Consider the following 22,692-nt stretch of genomic DNA (forward strand, 5'->3'; position numbering starts at 1 on the left):
ACTGCAGCGATATGGACCATGACTAAATATGGACCAGTGTGCCAAGGGGCTGGGCTCAGCAAAGAGAAAAAACCCTTTAACAGCCCCAAGGCAGTTCTGAGCAAGATGCAAAGCAGGCAGTAATGTGTCCCTTGTGCTGCCCTGTGTTTCTGGGTGTGCGTACAGGTATTGCCCGAAAGCCTTAGTTAGGGCAGAACACAATGCTGGGGTTGGTTTGGGACTGTGCCAACATATGCCTCAATTTATTTTCTATTTTTAAGCCCTCAAGTTCAGGAACAAATCAGAAATGTGTCTTTGAAGGGTAGCTGGTTATTGGTTGCTTTTTTTTTGCTTTTTTAAAATATTTTTCTATTTATTTTTCTTTTCCTTTTTATCTTTTTCCTTTTTATCTTTTTATTTTCCTTATTCCCTTTCTTTTTTTGTTTTCCTCTTTTCCTATTTTTCTTTTTCTTTCTTTTTATTTTTCTTTTTTTTTTATTTTTATTTTTATTTTTTATTTTCCTTTCCCTTTTTCTTTTTTCCTTTTCCTTTTCCTCTCGCTTTCCCTTCCCCTTTCCTTTCCTTTTTTCCCTACCACCCTCTCAGTTTCTTCAGAAAGGACTGAGCACAGAAAAGAAAGAGCAGAACCATACCTGGCTTTGAGCTAGCTAAAGGCAGCAGTAAAACACGTACCCACTGACTAGTGCAGCTGAGGCCATGGAGATGACACTCAAATTCCTCAGGCTGGAGAGAACTCTTTCTCTTGGGCTGCTTGAAAAATTCCAGCCAAGCTGATACCTTTTATTTTCTAATCCTCCTAAGAGATTTCGTAGCAAGCCAGTGTAGGTTCTCACTTCTGCACAGAAACCCTTGTTGCCTCTCTGCAGGGTGGCTGGCTGCTTAGCACAGTCAGAATTAGGAGGGGGGCTGTTTTATTAGCCGGTAAAGCTGATTGATTTATTAGAGCAGAAATCTCTTGCTAGTTCCAACACAGGTTATTCTCCAAATGCAAACTCTATTTCATTTCACACACACAAAATAGCCAAAGCGCCCGTGCTATGAATAGGCCCCTTTGTTACCCAGCGAATCGACAAGACAGACTGTTTAGTTCATGTCTGTACATTAGCAAAGGAGGACGGGGTCTGTGAGACAGATGTGGCCTTTAATTGCATGGAAATATTAGAAGATCGTTAAGCCATTTTTGACAGGGTTTTCCTCTGACTGAGGGAGCAGAGCGGTGTTTCAGGGAAGGTGCAAGGAGCAGCCCCATCTTGCCGACCCCACAAATAGGACCTTGTCCCACTCCCTCACCCCAGTGCTAAACAAAACCAGAGGAGATTTAGCCAGAAGCCCCACTTTTCTGCCAGAGCTGCAGAACTGCATCTCAGAAAGAACTCGCTTTAAATTGCATCTGATAAAAGGCTTTTCAACACAGCTCTGGGGACTTGCCCTGTTAGAGATAAGACCCGTCATATCAGCTCTGCTAAGAACATGGAGATGTGCTGAGAGGCCTGCTTCTTATTTATGTTAGCATGATTTTGAGTGGAAGAAACTCTTCAGCAAAAGGCAAACGGACTGCAGGCAGCTCAGAAAACATCACAAAGTGTTCCATGCAAAGGTTGTCCTCTTCTCTATAAGAAAGCAAAGCTTTTTTGGAGGGGCCTGGGTAGCAGGCAGCTCCTTATGTCACAGTTATCAAGCCAGAGCTAATGATTCTCACTAAAACCAAACCATGACATTAATTGCCACAGGTGGGGATTTGCAGGTGAGCTGAGGGATTGTGTGCATCACGTGAAGGTCAGAGCAAAGGTCCTGGAGATGATAGAAACCTGCCAGAATCAGCCCTTAACATACGCCTTTGGGTGTATGTGTTTTCAGCATCACCTCCACCCCAGGACAATGCTGGGATGCAAAGCATCCTACCTAAAGCCCCAGCCCTGAATTGGTCTCAGAGCTGGGATGTGACTGCTGCCAGCCTTGACTTCCAGACCTCTGCCCCCCAAACACCGTGAGCTCGTGCTCCGCTTCTTGCCTGCTTTCCATGCAGAAGCACATTGGAACTGCTGTGAACTCATTCATAGCCTCTGCCTCCCCACACTTCTTCACTGGGGCTGATCGCAGCTGGGAAGGAGAAGCCATGAGATCTCCCAGGTGCAGAGAACCATCCCTGGGTACAGGCTTCTTGAGGTGGCAGTAGCAAGAAACCTCATTTATCTAAGCAAGGCTCAGAGCCTTTCTGAGTACCACGCTGATAAAACCAACAGACTTTCTGTTAATGGTTACTGATAAGAGATTTTGTTAAGCTGTGTGCTCAGCCTCTGAGGAGACTAAGTTTTACTTCTGCCTTGGATAATGTCACTTCTATAAGCTCCTTCTTCCAGGGACATGGGAGCACCCTACAAGATCTGAGCTCTTTTGGAGGCAGGCATCAAACTGAGACATGAGGACATTAACACAGCTGTAAACAGAGCATTTTTTTTCTGGAATTTTATTCTTTCCTCTCACATCTTCTGCTGTTGAGTTAGCCAAAAGGCAACATTCACTGGCTGATTCTAGTAGATGGGACACTGGAGATGGAGTCAAGTGTATATATTTAGTCCACCCGTCTGTCCTCAGCATTAGCATCAAACATCAGAAGTTGGTTTAGGATTTTCATTATTTAGTGTTTCAGAAGCAGGAGTGTTGGTAGGGAGTCTTTTCTCCATGGTGTTTGGTATCACACAGAAGAATAGCACCTTGTCAACTCCTTTCTGTATTGTGATATTAACTTTGGGTTCTAGCCCATGTGACAGTAGGGGATTGGGACCTGTAACGTTTTGTCCAAGGGGTAAGAGTGATGGCTATCCCTGAATCCTTCCCGGACCTTTCTCTTGCATCAGAATTAAAACATTTCTTTGTAAAGAAATGAAAAGGCCCTGGGAACTTCCAGTGGTGTAAACCGGGTTTTCCTGTTAAAATATCTCGATTGAGATTGACAAAGAACATATCTCAGTGTAATCCTGCTGAGCTGTTTTCCTTGGAATGCCACGAGCAGGCTTGTTCACAAAATCTCTGCTTTTCCTATAGGCGTATGCAGAAACAATCTCGGCACTGGAGCCGCAGGGGCTGGGCTTGGTGCACAAGAAAAACACAGATCCATGCCATCCCAGCAGGGTGGCAGCCGTCAGTTCCACTGCCAAGTGGAGGAGACCAGTTGGGAACTGGATAAGGAGCCAGCAGAGACTGGGTATTCTGCAAAGGCATCAATGCACAGCTTTATTAAGCACTTAGCTGGGCAATGATGGCACCAGTGGGCAAGAGAAATGTAAAACCTGGCCTCAGTATTGTTGCTGGCTGCTCCTGTTTCTACTGGTCAGTCTCACGAGGTTTAAACCTAATATTTTAGAGGGATTCAAGGGACTGTGGCCCCCAACCCCAGCTAAATGGGAATGGGATTTGTGTAACTTCAGGCTCTTCTGAAAATCTCAACCTCAGGACTTGTTCATCCCAGTAAATGCCTTTTTATTTTGTTGCTGTTGTTAAGAGGCAGATAACAGTTTCACAGTGCCCTATCGAGCATGTGCATATGCTTCTTGGGGAAGAAGTCAGTTCCTATGAGTCCTGAACCATCTCCCCCATTTCCTCTTATCTCCACACTTACACTTGACTGCAAACCTAACTGCAGGACTGAATTTATGCTCTGAATATCATGAGCACTGAGACCCCGAACACAGATTTAATCCAAACATCACCCGGGGACCAAGGCCAAACCCAGAACTCAAATAGACTCAAGCCCTAACACTTGAAATTTTGAGCCACATCTGGTTTAGGATTCAGCTGCAGAACTGTGTTGGACTTGTATGTTCCCCCTCTGATATAGTGTCCAGACCTTGCGATACACGCTGTAGATGTCGGTGATGGATTGTGCCTTTTATTTCCTTTTGGCTGAACCTTGCCATCACGAAGCATTCCCTAGGTAAGAGGCATTGAGCTTCTCCGTTTCAGGGGGGAGAAGCACATCTTGCGCTCTCTCCTGGAGACTCTGCTTTGATTCTTTCATGCTGTTGTTTTTCCTTAGTCTGGAATAAGTCATCTTGGGCTGAAAGTGCATGTTTTGTTCTCTGCGGATGGAAACATAACAGCACCCGATGAATGCTTCCTGATGGGCTTCCTGCGATTGTGAAGGGAATGGTGTCAGAGAACAAAACAGGATACGATTGCGGTGGTTGTGAATGTAACAGGGACAATGGTATCAAAGTGAAGTGAAAAATAATGAATGGGCAGTGGCGTAGCGGTGAGTCAGAGCTCAGAGGAACCTGAAATATCTGCGTCTCTCTGAACTGCCACCTCCCAGGTCTGGAATTCCTGGGAGAACGCTCTGTTTTAGCGTTTCCAATGCTTTGGCAGTAGGGACCCAAACTGAACAGAGAAGATTTTGTGGTTTGCACCTATTCCTTCACAGTCTCAAGGCTCTGCTTCACATCCTTCCTAAGGCAGCCTGAAGGGGGAGGCACATAGGTGTGACATACCCTCTCCTGTGACACCCCCCAGTACTTATTTTCCTTTTTAGGTGAATCATTTTATATTGAAAAGATTCGATTGCTCTTTGCATGTGGAAAACAAAAACAGCAGGATCGTTACACGGTCTCAGTTTCTGGTATGAGTAAAACCACCACCTAACAGCTCTCCTTTCAGAGAAACGGTGGCTCTACTGCAATAGCCAGATGCAGTTTAAAGTGAGCTCGAGTTTTCTCAAAGTGCTTGGTCAGACTGCAAACTCCTGATGAAATATCTGCCACTGAAAAGCAGTCGCTGGCACTACATCAGGGAGAGGAGTCGGGCAGCAGGGGCTTGGGGACAAAGCTGAGGTCAGCACAGAATTCCTGCGTAGCATTTAGTCTTCAGGATAATTTGGGTTTGTCAGGAAGCCAGGCTCTGAAACCATCTTGCACTATCCCTCCATGTGTCTTCAGCAGAAAAGAAACCATAAAAATGCTACAATAATATTTACTGAAGTGTGTATGTTCACAGTTACATCCATGTGGCTCTGTTTACCAACGCATCTGCTCAGTGCGAGTCAATTATTTTACAAGGGTGAGGGGAAAATAAATGAAAAGGAAAGTGAACCAGAGCTAGATGGATTTGGCTGCCCGGCTCCAGAAAGCCATATCATATCATCCATGCTGTGTCAAGGTGTTCTTTGTGAGCACGGGGAGCTTTTGGAGCAGAAAAGCAGTGAGCAGACATCGGGGATGATGTAAAGCACAGTAAAGTGGCCAAGGAGAGTGTTAATATGTGGCAAAGGCTGATTGATTTTCTGGAAACGTGACATGGCTTGGAAAAGATCTTGTGAGACTGTAGAGCCCTCTCGCCACAGCAGAGTTATCCTGGTTGATTCATGGAGGTGAATCCTTTTGTAGTTAAATTAGCTGCCAAAAAATGAAACCTGGCTCGAGCTGTGCCGATGGCAAAGCCTCCAGCTCTTAAAAGTTTTACCCCCAAGGTTCAGTACTCATTTCACGTGGCTTAGTTGGCAGGAATTGTCCCAAACTTTCTGGGAAATGAAGCCAGAAACTCGGATTTGTCCCTTATCTGCTAATGGGCAGAGACCTCATCCACCTCCTCCACTACTCCCAGTGTGTACCAGTACTCGCAGGGCATGAAGCACCTGGGATGGGTGGAAAAGCTTAGGGAAATCCCTATCTATAGGCCCAAGGACACAGGTTAAGCCGAATGGAGACTGGCAGGGATGTTGCATGCTGCTGTTCTCTTTAAAGGAAGAGCTGCAGCATGTCTCTGGGATTTAGGAACTTCTATGATGGAGATGTCATTGTCTATCCAACATGTCCAGTCTCTCTAGTCTCAGATTTTACCATATTACTTTTAAGAGGTCAAGAGGCCACAGCAGTAATTTGGGCAGTTTTGGTTTGTTGGGTTGGGTTTTTTTCCACTTCCTCTCCCAGTTCTGTGCTGAGACTGCACAGAGGCACCTCCTGGTGATCTCCCATGGGTCTGGGGCTGGTGCCCGTAAACCTCTTCATCATCAGCCTTAATGCAGCAACTTGCTGGGGAGGGAGGAGTGCTGGGACCTGGTTATTCCCACGAGGTATTGAGCCTGTTGGAAACAAACCAAAAGCAGAACTGATTTATGTGAAGTTTAGACTGAGGAAAAAAGTCACCAGTCCAGATCCTACAAATGTGTGTGTGAAGTTAAGTGCTCTTCTGAAAAGTGAAATACAGAAGCACGATTTATTTATTGCTTTCCTTTTTGAGTCTGATTTTGGGGATCTTGAGATCAAAACAATTCAGCATTCATTTTAGCAGCCTTCTTTTGTCCACTTGACATGAAATTTCACGGATATAGTCAAGGCAAAAACTTTTTGAAAGGATTTATTTCCTTACGAGAAATTTTGCAAAATCATTTTTGCCTCATTTTTTAGCTGGCTTTGTGTGGTCCCTGTTTTCAGTCTGATTTCAGTATTTATGCCTATCTTATTCCTGCTTTGTTTCTACCTGTCTGAGTTAGTAAGTTGTGGTTTCCCATTTATTTGAATAGTGAAGAAACGATGCCGCGTTCTAAGCCTGCCAAGTTACACTCTGAGGTGGTACTCCGGGTGGAAAGTGAAAGAAAGGTGGTCAGAGCTCTAGAGGAAAGCTCACAATTTGTCCTGCTACTTACTTTGTAGCTTTGAGCAAGTTTCCAACACAGAGTAAGAGCAGACTCATTGCACTGGGCGATATCATCAAAATAATGAAATGAAAGCCCTCTTTCATACACCAAGCAAGGCTCAAATCTGCAGAAGCCTCAGCACAGAGTTCAAGGTATGCTCTCACCTTCTTAATTCTTGGTCCTGCAGCAGCAGAGAAAGCAAGACCGCCCCTCCTCCCATCCTTCCTCCTCAGGGCAGGGACAGGTCTGCGGCACGGATTACCAGCATTTGGGTTGCCACAAGCCCAATGTCATCAGCTCAGCTGGAAATTACTGTGAACAGTTTGTCGGTCACTGTGCAAGCGCTGCAAGTAGAGAGAAGAGCAAGGCCCCTGGGCAGCTACGGTGCTCAGCTTGCTGTTCTCACCACAGTGTGATGATGGATCTCTGGTGCTAGGTGCAGCCCGCAAATCCTCTGCTGCAGGGGCAGACCTTAAATTGATTGTGAAGGGCAGGAGATTGGATTGTGGTTCTTAGCAATGAAATACCTTTGATTGTAATTTTCCAGGGGGAGTTATGTGGAGTCCCTGCACCACTCATATAATATCCTGGAGGGAAGGTGAGCCAACCTCAAGAGAAGTGTGCCGAGATAGCTGCAGAGCTCTTGCCTTCTGTTTCAGTTAGGTGTCTTGTGAAGACTGGGTATACTGGAGTGTGGGATTGCAGTCCAGGCTTTGCTTTGAATTATCCAAAAGATTGCTGTTTGTGTTCAAGTAACAGCACTGGACAAGGCTCTGTGCCCCACAGCGTCCATGGATCAGGGCAACAGATGGCTGGAGGGAGAAAAAAGGCACAGAGAGGGGGAATGCTTCCCTAAGGGTTATGCCAAAGATCGAGGGCAGGGATGAGCAAAATCTTCTGCCTTCCTCCCTCCTAATTCATCGCCCAGTCCATCCAAATTTGCTGCCCAGTGATCAGCGCAAACTCTGTTCCTTTCTAAATTTAATATTTGACTCATTTTCTTGTAAGTCTGATGTTATCTCTGTTCTGCTTGTATGAGATGTTGGCAGCAGAACTGCTGACTTGTAAAACTGCAGTGCCAAAGTCATTTCTATTCAAGGAATAGATCCTCTGTGCTAACCTCAAGCCATGTGTAAGACTGGTTGCTGCTGGTGCCTAATATTTTGGTGCTTTTCATTGTACTCCTGGGTGGTTCAGATGGTGGGTCAGTGTTGGTAATGTTTTATTTATAAAAATATGTCAGACATGATTTTCCCCCAGGTCTAAGAGTGGTGGAGATATATTACTGCCCAATAAAAAACCCATTAAAGAAAAAGATGAGATGGAAGTAATCCTTCCATGCATGGCATGATGGTTCCAGTACTCAGCATTTTCTTCTAAGTCAGACTTTGTGGAGGAGGATGAACCTTTGAACTTCAGCAATGCCTTTTAAATGTGGTTATGGCCAGAAGAGTGAATGCAGAGAGCTCAGAGTCAGTATTCAGTGAAAACGCATCGCGTGCACCTGGGAAGAGCCGTTACTGCGGACGCTCGCTGGGTTATACCTGGGATGAAAGCACCGACTACCTCACCAGTTCTTCCTTTCATGAGCTGAACTCCAGGAGCTGGGAAGCTCTAACTAGCTTTCCTGGCCTGTGAACTTTGGATAAGGTTAAAGACCTGAGCTTTCAGGGGCTGTATCAGAGGCAAACCTCCAGAGGTTAGCTAGGGCATGAGGCTATCCTGGGGCTATCTCTTTTATCAGTGCAATCATCAATGCAAACCAAAGACCATCAAGGTATATGAGCAACCTGGTCTAGTAGGAGGTGTCCTTGCAGGTGGGGAGTTGAACAAGATAATCTCTAAGGTCCCTTCCAACTCAAACCATTCTATGATTCTATGATGTTCTATGTCAAATGTCTGCATTGAACACCCACCCTTGAGTTTTACCTAGGGGTTGTTTCTGGGACCCGTTCTGTTCATATACTGGCTCAAATGTCCCGCTCTAAGTGAAAACCTTTGCTTAGGCTCCCATGCCTTTTGAAATAACTTGCTCAAAGTTTTGGTGCAGTATCAGCCCTCCCCAGTGCGCTGCCTGTGTAACTGGCACAGCAGACTGGTTTTCCCACAGCACATAGGGACCAGATCAAAGTGTACCTCACCTTCCTGAAGCACTGAGACCTGGGCCTGGGTCTGGATGGTACATCTAAAAAAAAAAAACAAAAGGAAAATCTAGAAGTTCAACCTCTTACAACTATAAATTGTTATTAAAAATAGCCATATTGATGTCTGAGGGATCCCAAAGCACTAAGTGTTTCATGGCTGTAGCAGTGGGAGCCTTTCACTTGCAGTGGGCTGCCCTGCAAAGGCTGGGGCTGTGCTTCACAGGGAGCTGAACTTGCCTATCGCTGCGCTGCAAGCTGCCCTAGACGGGACTTGCCACATTTATGCCAGGAATGTGATTAAAAACTGGAAAAACTGAAGCTAGCCTATTCCCAGAGGCAATATAATGTAACATATATGCCAGAATAATACACACACGACCCCTGTCTCAGACTCAGTCTGGCCAGCTCAAGGACACAGCCTGGGAGGCAACAGCATGGGGGGAATGCTGGCGAGCTGCGGCCTGTCTGGTTAGGTTATGTTAGCACCGTTAACACCTCCATGTGTTTTCCCAGTTGCCCATCACCAAACACCAAGTAGCTCTTGATAGAAATTTGCCCTCTGGTATTCAGTTTAACTGTCGAGCTCTTCCTCAGCCAGAACTGAAGCCACACGCTTCCTAAACAGACCAATCCTTCAAACCTGAATCTGGCCACGCAGAGCCTCATATAGCGGGTACAGCGAAGGTTATACACCTTCCCCATCTGGCTCTGCAGCCTGAAACTCTGGCAGGGCCACCAGAGCCGTGTCCTCTTCCAGGGGAGTTAAGCTGAGTCCCAGGTAGTCCTCACTGCTGGGACATTTCCTGAGCGGTGTCCACACCCTGACTCTGCCACCTGAAGTCTACCTGTTGCTGGCCACCCCTTTCTTTTTTCTCTCAAGCTGTAGGTGAACACACCGCGGAGAAGCTGGTTGCAGCGGGACCTGGCGGTGTGCCACCCGACTTCCCTTGCATGCAACCAGCAGTACTTGTTTGCTATTGCATGCACCACCCGGATCACAAACAGGTGTTAGAAGCCACTATCTCTGCCTGATCTCCTCTGCGTACCTTCAGTTCCCCCAGAGCCTTCAGTCTGTAGCTGTTGTGGCTCTAAGTAACCTGGGGGTTCAGCTCAAACGATTCCTGGTTCAGCGGCTGCTCGGGCTGCCGTGGTGGCAGCCATCACATTTGAATTTCTTTTCCTGTGTGCAATGAGAGTTTTGAAGACGGTGGAGCCTGCAGCCTGTGTGCATCCAAGCAGCAAAGCTGCAGAGCTGCTCGGTGCAATGCCTGTGAGATGATCACTGGTAGCCCCCTTAAAGCCAGCTGCTGCTGCTTTGTCTTTCAAGGAAGATCCTTATCTGAGGAGGCAAACTTCTCCATCAGATGTTCTGTGTATCAGAGAAGAGTGTGTTACTTGCCTGTGTATGTAGATAGCTGTACTTGGGTGCAGCCCTAATCATCGACCCTAGTCCAGGGCTGTTCTTTGGGGTGGTTTTGTTTGGGTTTTTTCTCTTTTTCATGTCTGTGTGAGCGTGGGTACATCCCTGCTTTCCAATTTTTTTTTCCATCAGAACCTTTCTTGAGAAGAAAAATGGCTTTAGGCATCAAAAGCATTCTCCCAGATATTGTTTCCTTATAAACCCCACCTTTGTGTATGGTTTTAAACTAGAAACCTCTAAAAGAAAGTGCTTTAAAGTTTTATTTCACGAATTCACAGTGGTACTTACAGTCTCCTCACCTCTGACCAGTAAGATGCATAGCTGAGACTGGAACTAGAAAGTTGTACATTGATCTACCACCCCAGATATTTGGTGTTCACCTAACACCTCACCCTGTATTGTAGGGAACCCCAATATTTTTTATCCTAAGAGGAAGCAGAGACTTATGGAAGATGTGTCATTTAGGAATCCCTCCTGACATCCTGATTTCAGTCAATCAGAGAAGCAGTAAGTCATTATATTCTTGCCTCTGATGGAAAGTCTTGCTCTCTTTTGAGACCTGTCACCAGAAGTTCCTGTGTTCATGTACCTTCCTACACAGGCAAAGTTTACAGCCTGGGGATGGTCTTGATCCCTTTAAGGAGTTTCTGACACAAGGCTGTGATCATACAGGATTGCACCACAAGGAAATTCTTCCAAGGGGCACCTTCCACTCCCTAACTTACTCTAATTAAAGAAGAAAAAAGGGAGGGGGTAACTTTTTGAAAGGCTGAGCCATCCACCAAGAAAAAGCTGTTGGAAAGGATGAACACGTTAGGCAGCGTGGAGTAAAAGCTCTCATTTGTGGTGTTTGAAGGCATCACAGCTGATGAGAGATTGCTTACAACATCTTCACAGCAAATACTGTAACTTCAGCAGGGCTTATGCAGATGTTTGAGGGCTCCTCTGAATTCAAGCTTAGTCAGGCCCAGTTAAATTCTGGGCTACTCAGGTTTATTTGGTTTTGTTACATGATCTGAGATAGAAAAATGCTGATACTTGTAAATGCAGAGCACTAAGCTGACTCTTTCTAAGTGAGCTAATTTCAAGCAGAGAGGGATTCTCATATTTACCCAGTAGACTCTAAGTAGCGACACTATTTGTAATGATCTCACGAGCCTGGTAATATCTGACTTGCCCTTACATCCTGGTGTAATCGGAGGATTCCAGCAGCTGCACTTCTCTAAACGTCCAGGATTTCTGTTTCCCTCCCTGGTTGTGGAAAAAAGTTTGCAAAACTAACCTCAGAAATGACTGCTGGGGAGGGGGAGGAGGAGGAGGCAGGGAGAGATCCCAATCATTTATTATTTTTAAAAGCTCATGATTTGGACCATGTCCTGTAAATTTTCAAGCGCTGAGGGTTTAGCAACACACCAGCTTTCAAAGCAAAGACAGTGTCTGTGTGTTCACTGGTAACCCACCGCTGCATACCCGTCGATGTTACGGGTCCTTAGCTCAGTCCATAGGGTAGGTGAGTCTGTTGCTGCCTTTGTTTCGGGGGGTCTGCTCCATTAACTCACATTAAAGTTGTGTGTGCTTTTAGTTTGGGAGGTTCCTCCTTCAGTTTCTGGCTTGCCAACCATAATGGCAGCTGTGTTATGTGTGGTTAACGTAGCTCCATAAAGAACATGCAGCCCCTGTCAGATGCACTTTGAATAAGGTAGGACTGTGCCAAAGCCTTTATGAGCCTGACACGCTTCATTTAGAAAACCCAAGCACATCAACGTGAGGAAATTGAGAGTCAAAACTTTTTGTCAACATTTGGAGTTTCAGAAGGGGAAAGAAAAAAAAAATAAAGGAAAATTAAAAAAAAAAAAAAGGATAACAATTTCCTGTTTTTAAGCATTTCTAGAAATGCAGAGTTTGGTAACTCACCAGTCCTACATTTCCCACAAAATAAACAAAAAAAAAGTGTAAAGTAATGCTTTTTTTTTTTTCCCTCAAATCCCACCACTAACACCTAGAACTCTGACCTGTACCCACTGCTCCTCCTTCACTGGTAACCTCAAAATATAAACACCATGCAAAAAACCCCTTTGAGAGAAGCTGTATAGACCTTCAGATGACACTCCAGAAATGTCACATCCTACCCATCTCTTTGCTTGGTTTTGGACCAGCAAGTGCAGGCAGGTGGGCAGGTGACCATGTGAAGTAGGGGCTGAAGCAGCTTATGGCAGGAAAAAAGGAGACAGTTCCCAGCAGCCACCTTTACTGTTTGCAGAAGTCAAGTTAACCTTAACTCTTGCCCCACCCAGAGCAACCCAGCAGCCAGCAAAGCAACCCACTGGTTTTGCATAGGGGTTAATGGACCCCAAAGCATCTGATTCAATCTGCAATCCTGGCAGATGGCAATTTCAGACAGGGCTGGGCAGCTGTGAGGCCCTTGCAGGTGCTCACCAGCTCAAAGAGAGAATAAGAGTGCAGTTACTAGTTTAGTCATGACTCTGAGTGCTTGTTGGTTTTTTCTTCTCCTCAGGAGGCTCTGTCGGTGGTGAGCGACGACCAGTCCCTCTTTGACTCCACGTACGGCGCTGCCACTCACCTCCCCAAGGCAGACATGACGGCCTCAGGGAACCCTGACTATGGGCAGCCACACAAAATCAACCCTCTGCCTCCTCAGCAGGAGTGGATTAATCAGCCCGTCCGGGTGAATGTGAAAAGGGAATATGACCACATGAACGGATCGAGGTAAGGAAACACCCTTTGCACATCTGCTGAACCTTAAATAAAAGCCAACCACGCACCGCCCAGTTGTGTTCTTGTCCTGTCAGACTCCACACTCTGTGCAGGACCATATCCCCGCTCCCTGGGGAGTTTCTTTGTCATTTTTAACGGCCTGAGGATCTTGCTCTGGCATCTTTACCAGTCTCCACAAACGCTGTACAGACTGGCATGTGAAGACTGCCAGGAGAGAGGTCATGCTGCAAACAAATGATGCATTTCATCACCCAGTTCAGCATCCCACAAATGTACCGTGGTTCAGAGGGCTCACAGTGTTTATAGCAGTGCCACTAGTGACAGCTGCACTGCTGGACTCTGTGGGCTTCACTGGAGGACTCTTCACTTTGCATCTGCAAAGAGATTTGTGCTCTGCCAGGGCAGAAGCAACCATATGAAACTAGAGAGCTCTTTGATGGAAAAGGGGAAGAGAGGAGACTGCGGTCCTTTGTAGCAGTCTATAAGGTGTAACAAAACAAAACTCATGTACCCATGTCTTCTGTGTGAGTATATGCCACCACTTGTCAAAAAGAGTTGAGGAGTAGCTTTGAGGAGTGATGTTAACCATCAAAGGGACACTGGTTATGCCATCCGACCACCATTTGAGTTAGAGCTGGGGGAGATGGATCATTTCCCTGCTCAATGAGAAATTCAAAGACTTTATTATTGCAGCTCAGATTGTCTTTCTTAAAAACCATTTCTACCGGTCAAAGGCCTCCTCTTGGGCAAAAACTGGGTGTAAAATTGTCAAATTATTTCAGAACAATACAGAAAATATTTTTTTTAAATTATTTTTTTCTTCTAGGTGTTCAAATTAATATTTATTTTCATTTCAAAGTCACAACTATAAAGTTGGGCAGGAATGTAGGAAGGGTAGGAAAAAGCTACAGAGGGATCTTATGGTTTGGTCTTGATGATCTGAAAGGTCTTTTACAACCTAAATGATCTAGAATTCTACCTCTAACATTTGTACAATATTAAAACAGGACAGTTAAACAATAAAAGAGTTTCTCTTCTTCAGAGTTAGTTCAGGGCTTCTTTGTCAGCCTATTTTCCTGGTTTCTGAGAACCTAGCAAGACTACAGTTGGAAACAGAAAGCAGCCGTGTACTTTCAGACTTGTATAGTGAGATGATGGTGTTAGAGACTTCAAACAGACACGTCGGGTGTTTTTTTTTCCTCGTAAGTATACAGTAGATGCTGATTTAACTATAAGATAAAGGTCTTTGCGTCAGTTGGTCTTTGATGGTGATCATTTGTAGACTGAATTTGATGTTGTACCTTATTATATATAATTTCTGGGCTTCAGAAGAATTTAAATGTATTTTTACACTAGGATTTCCAGCCTCAGAATTGAGGTTGAAACATAAGAAAATGAATTATTTCTTGATAACACAGGCAAAAGGGATGGATCTTGAAAGTACCAGCAAGTTGGGGTTTTTGATAGTCATGAAGATTGCCTTTGGTTAGCAAGGCTAGGCTTTTTAAGCCATGCCTAAAGCTTCCTATAGGGCAATGCAGAGTGGGATCCTGACCAAGTGAGGCTTGTGCATGGTGCTGTGTGTGTCTCCATCCTGCAAGAGAGGTGAATCAGTCATGAAAACTGAGGTGGCAAGCATCAGCCTCACTTATGGCACTGGCAACACGCTCCCACGATCATGTGAGGAAGCCCTTTGTAGCACTGCTTCAGTTGCTCACACCCTGAGTGTCAGACCAACACACAGAGAGTGTTTCCTCCCAGTCCGCTACTTGTCTGTCTCCCTTTAGCACATTTTGGGGAGCCAAGAGAACAAGACATCATAGAATCATAGAATATACTGAGTTGGAAGGGACCCATAAGGACCATCAGGTCCTACTCCTTGCTCTAGATCTACCCCATATTTGTGTTTTCAGATCCCATAAGCACACGTTCCATATAGATTCAGTATGTGTGTTTATTTGTGTGTCCAAAAGTCTGTCTAACGTTCTTCTTGCACATCCCATTGCATGCCTTGGGAATCAAATGTATTGGGCCATCCCTCCATTGTGATCTTTGTGCTACCATTTCCTCATCTGTTCAGAAAAAAAGGGGAAATAATACTGCTTTGAGAAACTGATCCATTAACAACTGTAAGTGCTCCGATACCCACGGAGAACAGCCCTCTGAAAGGGTGTTTATTCTGGGCAAAAAAGAAACCCTTATTTCTGGGCTTGTTGAAGCTGACAAGATTCTTAGGCAGAAGCTAAGTGTCCTCAGTCTCTCTGAAAACAGGGTAACAACTTCCCAACCCAATAGAGAAAAGTATAAGGCTGATTGGAACATCAGAACTAAGCACTGAGGCAGCTTCCAGCTTTGCCTTTCGATGACTTCTTGGCACAAGATTTCCAATCCACCTGAGAAATGAGAAAATTCATCTGACCTCTCTATCCTTTCCTCCTATTCATGACTAAAAATTTACTCTTCCCCCCCACCCCCACCCCTCCCACCCCCCATGTCCATCACAGCTCATTGTTACAGGTCGGGCCACCCCAGTCGCTTGTTCCTCTGCCCATCAGCTGCCTGGCAAACCCCACAATCTCAATACAAATTAACTTGAACTGCTGACTGAATAACAAAACCTATCCCCCCTCCCTCCCTCTCCCTGCCTCTCCTCCTCTCTCTTGTTTTTCAAGCACGCTCTCTTACCGGGTTCCAGCTGCCCCATTCGAGGCAGCAGCCTTTATTCCCTGGTTCACCTGTACTTGAAGCGTTTTCTGCTTGCTGAGAGAGTGGTTTACATACCCTAGGGGGGGATGAAACTATAGGAAACCTGATAGTGGAGGTAAGGGACAGTGTCCAGCTTTTCTTCATTTTCTTAGTAACCAGGAGCAGGTCTGACTGCTGTGAGGTGTAGCATGATGAGCTGGTTTGGTTCTCAGCAGGGTGGGAGAAAGGGGTCTTTGAAGAACCCCACTTGTTTGGCAGAGCTGTGCCTCCAAGTGCTGAATGACGTGGAAACCCTGACCAGCTTTCTACCCCATGTCGGGTTATCCCAGTTTGTTCCCAAACTGGAAAGAATTTCCCCTGTAACTGCATGCTAATACTCAGGCAGTGGCAGGGATCTATATTTTAAGGGAGAAGGTGGGACTTCTGTATTATTGCAAGATTTGTGGCAGTTTCTAGTATTACCAGATCTGGACACTTTATATGGCCTCAACATCTGTCCTCACCCTCCCAGACAGCTGCACTCTCAGAGCAAAACCCAGTGTTTCACCATGCCTGGTGCCCAAACACAAGGCTGTTAAAATCCAACAGAGAAAAATTAAAAATCCTCCTGCTTCTTACACCTCCTTGGGCACTGGGAAAGGGAAGTGGTCTTGTGCTTGTAGCCCTGACCTATTGCATGCAAAAAAACCCAACAGAGGTCTGGCTTTTTCACAAGTTGTTGTGCATAACGTTCACCTCTCTCTGCATCTGTTCAGGGGCTGGAAGCATGGCTTGCAATCTTTGTTCTCTGAAGGGGTTTTGTTTATTTAGTTTGTAGCCCATCCAGGGAAAGATCTGTCTTCTATGATGGACTTGTGCAGTTCCCCATACAATAGGCTCGGGTTTCTGTTGGGACCTTGAGATGTTTTTGTGATATAAAGACAACCCTTTGCATTTTTTAAACCCAAAATGAATGAAGGAGGAGGATTATTTAGAAAAAAACGTTGGGTGGAATCTAATAAAATTTATTGTCCATTTTTTTAATAACAGATTTTTTTTTCCTTACACTTCACATAAACTCCAAATGCAAAGAGTGAACCTAACAACACACCTCCCAGATTTCTCCACACTGAGCCACTGCAGATCTGCTTTTGGAGATGAAGACAGAAGGGTGACTTTTAAAAAAGACATTACAAAACTTTGTATGATCTTGAAAGAATATTCTAATGTGCCAGATGTGCTGATGGACATGGGCAAGCCTTGCTGGGTAATTCCAGTTGATGTTATGAATTTTGTCTGGCTAAAATAACAAGGTTGGTCCTTTGAGGACGCTTTGGAGACCTCCTCTTGCTGCACAATATTAAAATGATGCTAAGGCTCAGGGACCTCAGGACATTTTTATGCCACGATAATTGCCTCCAAACAAAACAAAGGGCCGTGTGTGATGTCTATAGGAGCAAACCCCCTTTCAGCAGCGTGTGAGCCCTCTAGTGGGATGTGCTACGTTCTTCTCATCCCCAGACTGTGCCATCACCTGCTCTCTGCATCCTACCTGGACATGATAAACACGGTGCTTTCCTCCTGCAGTTGGAGTTTTGTAACCTCTATCTATGTCTTTTTCCACCCCTTTTATGGCTCTTTTTTTTCCCTTGAGGATTTACAGTGGATTTCAGGGGGAATCCCCTCCTGAGATGTCCCTGAGGGCAGGATGAGAGGCAGGGTTAAAGTGCAGTGAAGTACAAGTTTGAAGGAGTTGGGATTCTGATCTGTCCCCCGCCCTTAAGAGGGAACCACAAGCAGAACCACAAGCAGAATCACAACGTGCTCATTCTTACTTCCCTCAGCAAAAGAAAGAAAGAAAGAGAAAGAAATTAAAATCTAATTTTAAGTGTAAGGATTCAAGCTGAGATTACCAAGTGGGGATTTACACCAAAAATGTACATTTACAGAGAAAAGAATACAGGAAGAAAAGGGTAGAAAGACAGAGGAAATATCCCACTGCCCACAGCTGAGTCAGGTTCAGAAATCACTGAAATCCCTTATTCTGCTCTTTCGAATGAAAGCCAAAGGTGATTCCTAGACAGAGGCCCCAGGACAGTGATTGCTTTATTTCCAGGTATCTGGAACATGGGCTGAAGCTGTACAGAGGATTTATTAGTCCATGCCAGGCTAGCTGCTTGTCCGTTTTGGCCAGTCTAACATAAACTTTCCCAAAACACCAAGCTCTTGGCATCCCCAGAGACTGCTACTGGAGCTGCTGGAACGAAGAGTCTTTGGACAGGCAGTGGGAATGAGTACTGCTTCATATTCCTTGGACTCTGTCACTGCCACAGTGAATGTACTTAAGAGACCTTGTGAAAGCAGCCTATATCCATTTACTTTAGTAGATCTACAATGCTTTCTGCCCAAAACCTGAGCAAGTCCAGCATGTGTAGCCACTTGAAAGTCTGAATTCTCTGTGAAAAGTCAAGAATTAATCTGGCATTCGAAATCCCCTTGCACAAACCATTTCAAATAATGAGGAAAAACTTTCTATGGATGTAAGTCTGCTTGTGGGTAATACATGAACTAAGAAAGGAGCTACAGTCAATGAATACACTATTCATGGCTCGTGGCTCCCTGTTCTCATTTGATGCTGTAGTTGTTCCCCACACTGAATTCCTCTTTGTGTTGCCCACAGCTACACTTACCTTGTGCTGGGACACTTAAATCCCTCGTCTAGGTTGGGGAAGCACAGAAACAGGTATCAAGGAGCTGCAAAGGTGATTCAGTTTGGTAGGGCTGTCTCATGTCCCAGTGAAAGGCTCTGTTTGGATCTAGTAGGAGATGCTGCGTTACAGAGGACACTTGCTTGTTATCATTAAAGATTTCATGATATTTTTCTTAAGAAAAAGGCAGTCTCCTACCCAGTTAAGTTTTGGCAGTGCCATTCCCTGTTACATCTGTCCTTCTGCTCTCACATTTCCACTGAGGTTAGCTCTGGATCCAGCCATCCTGAAACCTTTCTCAGAAGGGAGGCAAGCAGCTGAACAGCCCCACAGACACAACCCTGTCAAGCACGTGGAGCACATTTGATGGCCTGTCCTGCAGGATTAACGGAGGTGGTAAATCAGTGGTGGGTGAGGACACCTCAGTCCCTTCAACAAATCACTGCCTAAGATTTGGTTGTCTGGTTTTGGCTGCTGAGAGGCAGAGAGCAAGGCAGAGGACAGGCAATGTCCTAACTGCTAAGCCAAGTGAAAAACCATCACACAACCGCGGAGAACATGTCTTGTAGTGTCGGGGTTATTTTTGTTGCTTTGCTGTATCAGTCATGTGAACGTGCATGATGCTCAGCAGAGAGAGTAGCCAAGGACCCATGGTCTTCTCATGTGTGTCATCCCATACCAGTAGATAGCATGTATGCTCCAAGGCTGATAAGTATTCTAGAGGATGTTATTATCTGAGAGTCTGGATAGACCCTATAGCTCTGTATGAGTTATAGATGTCCCTGCTTTATCATAAATAGCATGGATCTCAACTGCAGGGGTTGTTTTCCAGGGAAATGTAACCACAGAGCAGGGGGGTGAGAGTTAAGAAGCCCTTAGAAGGACTGAGGTGTTGACTGCAGGGAATGCAAAGAAAATCTGGCTGTTGTGCATGAAAGAGGGTAAACTTCACCCCAAAGGCAGGTTGGAATCCATGCCCAGGGATGCGTGTGTCTGGGTCTGCCCACACCACTTAAAGTTGGTACCTGGTCTCCAGACAGGGCAGGTAAGGAGACCAGTCACCTCCCAGGGATGGTCAGCACTGAGCTGAACAGACTTTGACACCTCGAAGCACAGATGCTCTCGGTGTTTCACCGAGTCTTCTCAGGACATCCTGTGCTTCTGGAAAGAGTAAGATCCTTTGTGCTGCTTCAGGGCTTTTTCTCTGCCAGCATTTAACACCTGACACAGAGTATTTCAGCTGAAAGTTAGGAATGATCACATTCCCTGTGAAAACCCTGGTGCCCCTGCAGTTGCTCAGACTCTCCTCTGACTGCCACGGGGACATTAAACCTTCAGCAGTTTGCCTCTCCGAAGGCGGATTTTGGTTCCCTGCCTGGAAAAACAGTAGGCGAAATAGTAAAACCTTAAATTCGAACATGTGTAAGTTATACATCTTATTTCCATTTTCAAGCAACATTCCCTCAGTAAGACATGAGGAAAAAATTACCATCTGCCTTAGAATATCTCGGTGGAGCATTTATCTCCCAGCCATGATAACTGAATTTCAGTCATTTCTCCCCACCCCATGCCCTTCATCCAGATTAAGAAACCAATTTGTTTGGTGTCCAACCTTGGAAGCCTTGCCAGCTCGAACTCAGAGGGTGGGATTTGGTGCACTGTCATAGTTCTTACCCTTCAGTGAACGGTTTCCTCCCAGGCCACTTTGCTGCTGGCAGGGAGGAGGGATGGCTGTGTGATGAAAGCAGCGGGCTGAACCGCACTGGATATGGGCTGGGTGCTTGCTTTGCACACCAAGGGTGATAACACTGCCCTTCCCTGGCATGTTCTTCAGAGCTGGTTTGTGCCACGTGAATGTGGCAGGCTGTGGACTGGTATTTTAAGTGAGCTAAAAGCATGAGTTACTACTTCAGCTGGAGAAAAACAAAAATCCGTGCTCCCTATCTGTGGTTTGGAGGCTCATAATTCTCCCAGAGCAGGACAGAGAAACTCTATTGCTTGCCAAACGTCTGCTTGAAGTCTAGGTCTTAGCACAGTGCCACCTGAGTTGCTAAATGTTCCCTCCTCATCACTCCATCACCTCAGAAGTAAAACTGGGGCCAGAGTCCTTTTTTCTTTCACACACCATTTCTGTGGTCTGAAGTTCTTGACTCAGGCTTAAGGCACCGAGGGTTTCTGGATTTCCTATCCAAGTAGTAGACAAGCCTAGGACTGTTTCACTGCTAAGAACAGACAGGACACTTAGATTCAGCCCTGGGATACTTGCCATTTCCATAACCCAAACCTCCTTCTGCTACAGTAGGGATGAAAAGTGCCTACTACTGACAAGTCATGTTTCCTTTCTCATTTCAGGGAGTCCCCTGTAGACTGCAGTGTGAACAAATGCAGCAAACTCGTTGGAGCAGGGACAGAGTCCAACCCAATGAGTTACAGCACCTACATGGATGAGAAGAACGGGCCTCCTCCCAACATGACCACCAATGAGAGGAGAGTCATTGTCCCAGCAGGTACCACCACCATCAAACTCTTTGTTTTATATTTCCTTGCATGGTCTTAAATACCCAGCTGAACATATAAAGCTTGTTTATCCACTCTCTAAGGAATCAGTTCCCTAACAAATCATGTAAAAAGTAAGGAAAAAAAATCTGAGTTTCTGGCTAGTGGGAATTTCCCATGTCCTGGTTCTACCTTGAATCAGAATAAGAAGTGGTTTATTAGTGCTGCTGCTTTTTTTTTTTTTTCTTTTTTTCTGGAATGAAATGATGTTTTCATGTGTTGAACCAAATCCATCTCCCATCATGTGTTAGAGGAGAATCTGCAGTGCTTCCTGGGACATGCATGGTGTGATCAAAGAGGCAAGAATAAGTGTGAAGCGGACACAAATTATAACTCCCATGATGCCCTGTAGGATCCAGATGTACTTTCATGTCACATTGATTCAAAAGGAGCTATTTTTTTGTTTGGGTTTTTTTACTTTTTTTTTTTAGAAGTAGAAAAAAAAAATCTCTTTTTCAGGACCTACACTCTCCTTCCAAATATTGTTGCACAGAAACATTCCTGTCCGGTTCTCTGTTTGTATTTGAGATCCACATCTGCTGCCTGAACTTGGCTGAATGCACTAGAGGCATTTGGACAGTCAAGGATGAGATCTCCTGTGGCAGGCAACCGGTGAAGTCTGAACCTGGAACAAGAAGGAGTCTTTTTCCTTGCAAAGTTTATAAACACCAGAGAGATAAACAGGCTACCCCAGGAACTTCCTGGCAAGTTGAGCCAAGTCCTTGCCCAACTTAGGTACCAAAACTTTCACTGATTTCAAAGGGTGCAGCTTTTCACCCGGTGCTGTGAGGGTTTCACCAAGGGTTGTAGCTGACTGGAGCGGATGAACTGTTGGCAGAAGGAAATGTACTCGTGGAATTTAGCTCTGTTTGCCGATCCTGGCTTGACCGTGAACAGATGACAATTCTCAAGCATTTGTTTGCCATTTAGGATGAAAAGGAAAAGCTTGAGCCTGAATGTAGTGAAAGGAAGCCAATAAAAGACTGACAGCAAATCTCAAAGTACCATTTAATCCATTGTTTGGATCTGCTTAGGGAGACCAGCTAACCTCATTGATGAGGGATTTTCAGCATCAGCTTTGGCTAGAAAGGTGTTACTGATACCAACTGGTCATGATACTATTAAAAAGATTCAAGAGGGAACATTTATCCCGCCCTTCACTGTGCTATTTGTGCATGTTTGAAAAGACAAAGGGTGAGTTAAAGTTTCACAGCGGTGTAGAAACAGGGGAAATTACCTTTAGTGTCCTCCATGGAAGAGAAGGTTTAAAATCTCCTCTTTGAAGGAAAGTGGAAGAAAAGGAGTAAAAGGACTTTTTCCCTCTCATGATCATTCCCCACAAACCAAAACCCTGAGATACTTGTGAAATAGCAGTGAGTTACCAGACTTTGGAAGACAATAATGAACATCGTCCCAGATCTCTGGCTGCAGGATATGAGGCCAAATTCATCCAAGAAAGGCATTTGGAAATTTTAATATAATCCAGAGTAAAGATTTATAGTGCATTAGGGTGAAGATAGGCAAGAATAATGTCACATTAAGCTTGCAACTGTAATAATAGCAAACTCTAAGCCATGTTTGAAGAAGTCAGTTTTTAAGAGACCATTCAATGTCTTTGGCAGTGATTAACAGGCTGAATGAATATCTGAAATTCAAAAGTGTTTGTTTAAAGGGAGACCACAAATTCACTCTGCCCTCTGAATGCTGGGATTTTTTTTTTTTCAAAACTCAAGACAAATAACTTTTTCAATTAAAAAAAAAGACGATGACTCCTCCCTTGAACGCTTGCATTGCAAAATGAGCAGTCTTCTCCCT

At 45.1% G+C, this 22,692-nt stretch overlaps 1 protein-coding gene across 1 annotated transcript in view; it reads left to right on the plus strand.

Annotated features, from left to right (window-relative positions):
• Positions 1-22,692, plus strand: part of FLI1 (Fli-1 proto-oncogene, ETS transcription factor) — a gene marked incomplete at both ends in the record, with an annotated part of 83,412 nt that overhangs the window by 35,158 nt on the left and 25,562 nt on the right. Inside the window, 2 exon segments of the mRNA XM_084274820.1 lie at positions 12,708-12,919; positions 20,674-20,828. Coding sequence (XP_084130946.1) covers positions 12,708-12,919; positions 20,674-20,828 — 367 coding nt within the window.

This window comes from Gallinula chloropus, assembly GCF_964237585.1.
Source record: "Gallinula chloropus genome assembly, chromosome: 24".
NCBI lineage: Eukaryota > Metazoa > Chordata > Aves > Gruiformes > Rallidae > Gallinula > Gallinula chloropus.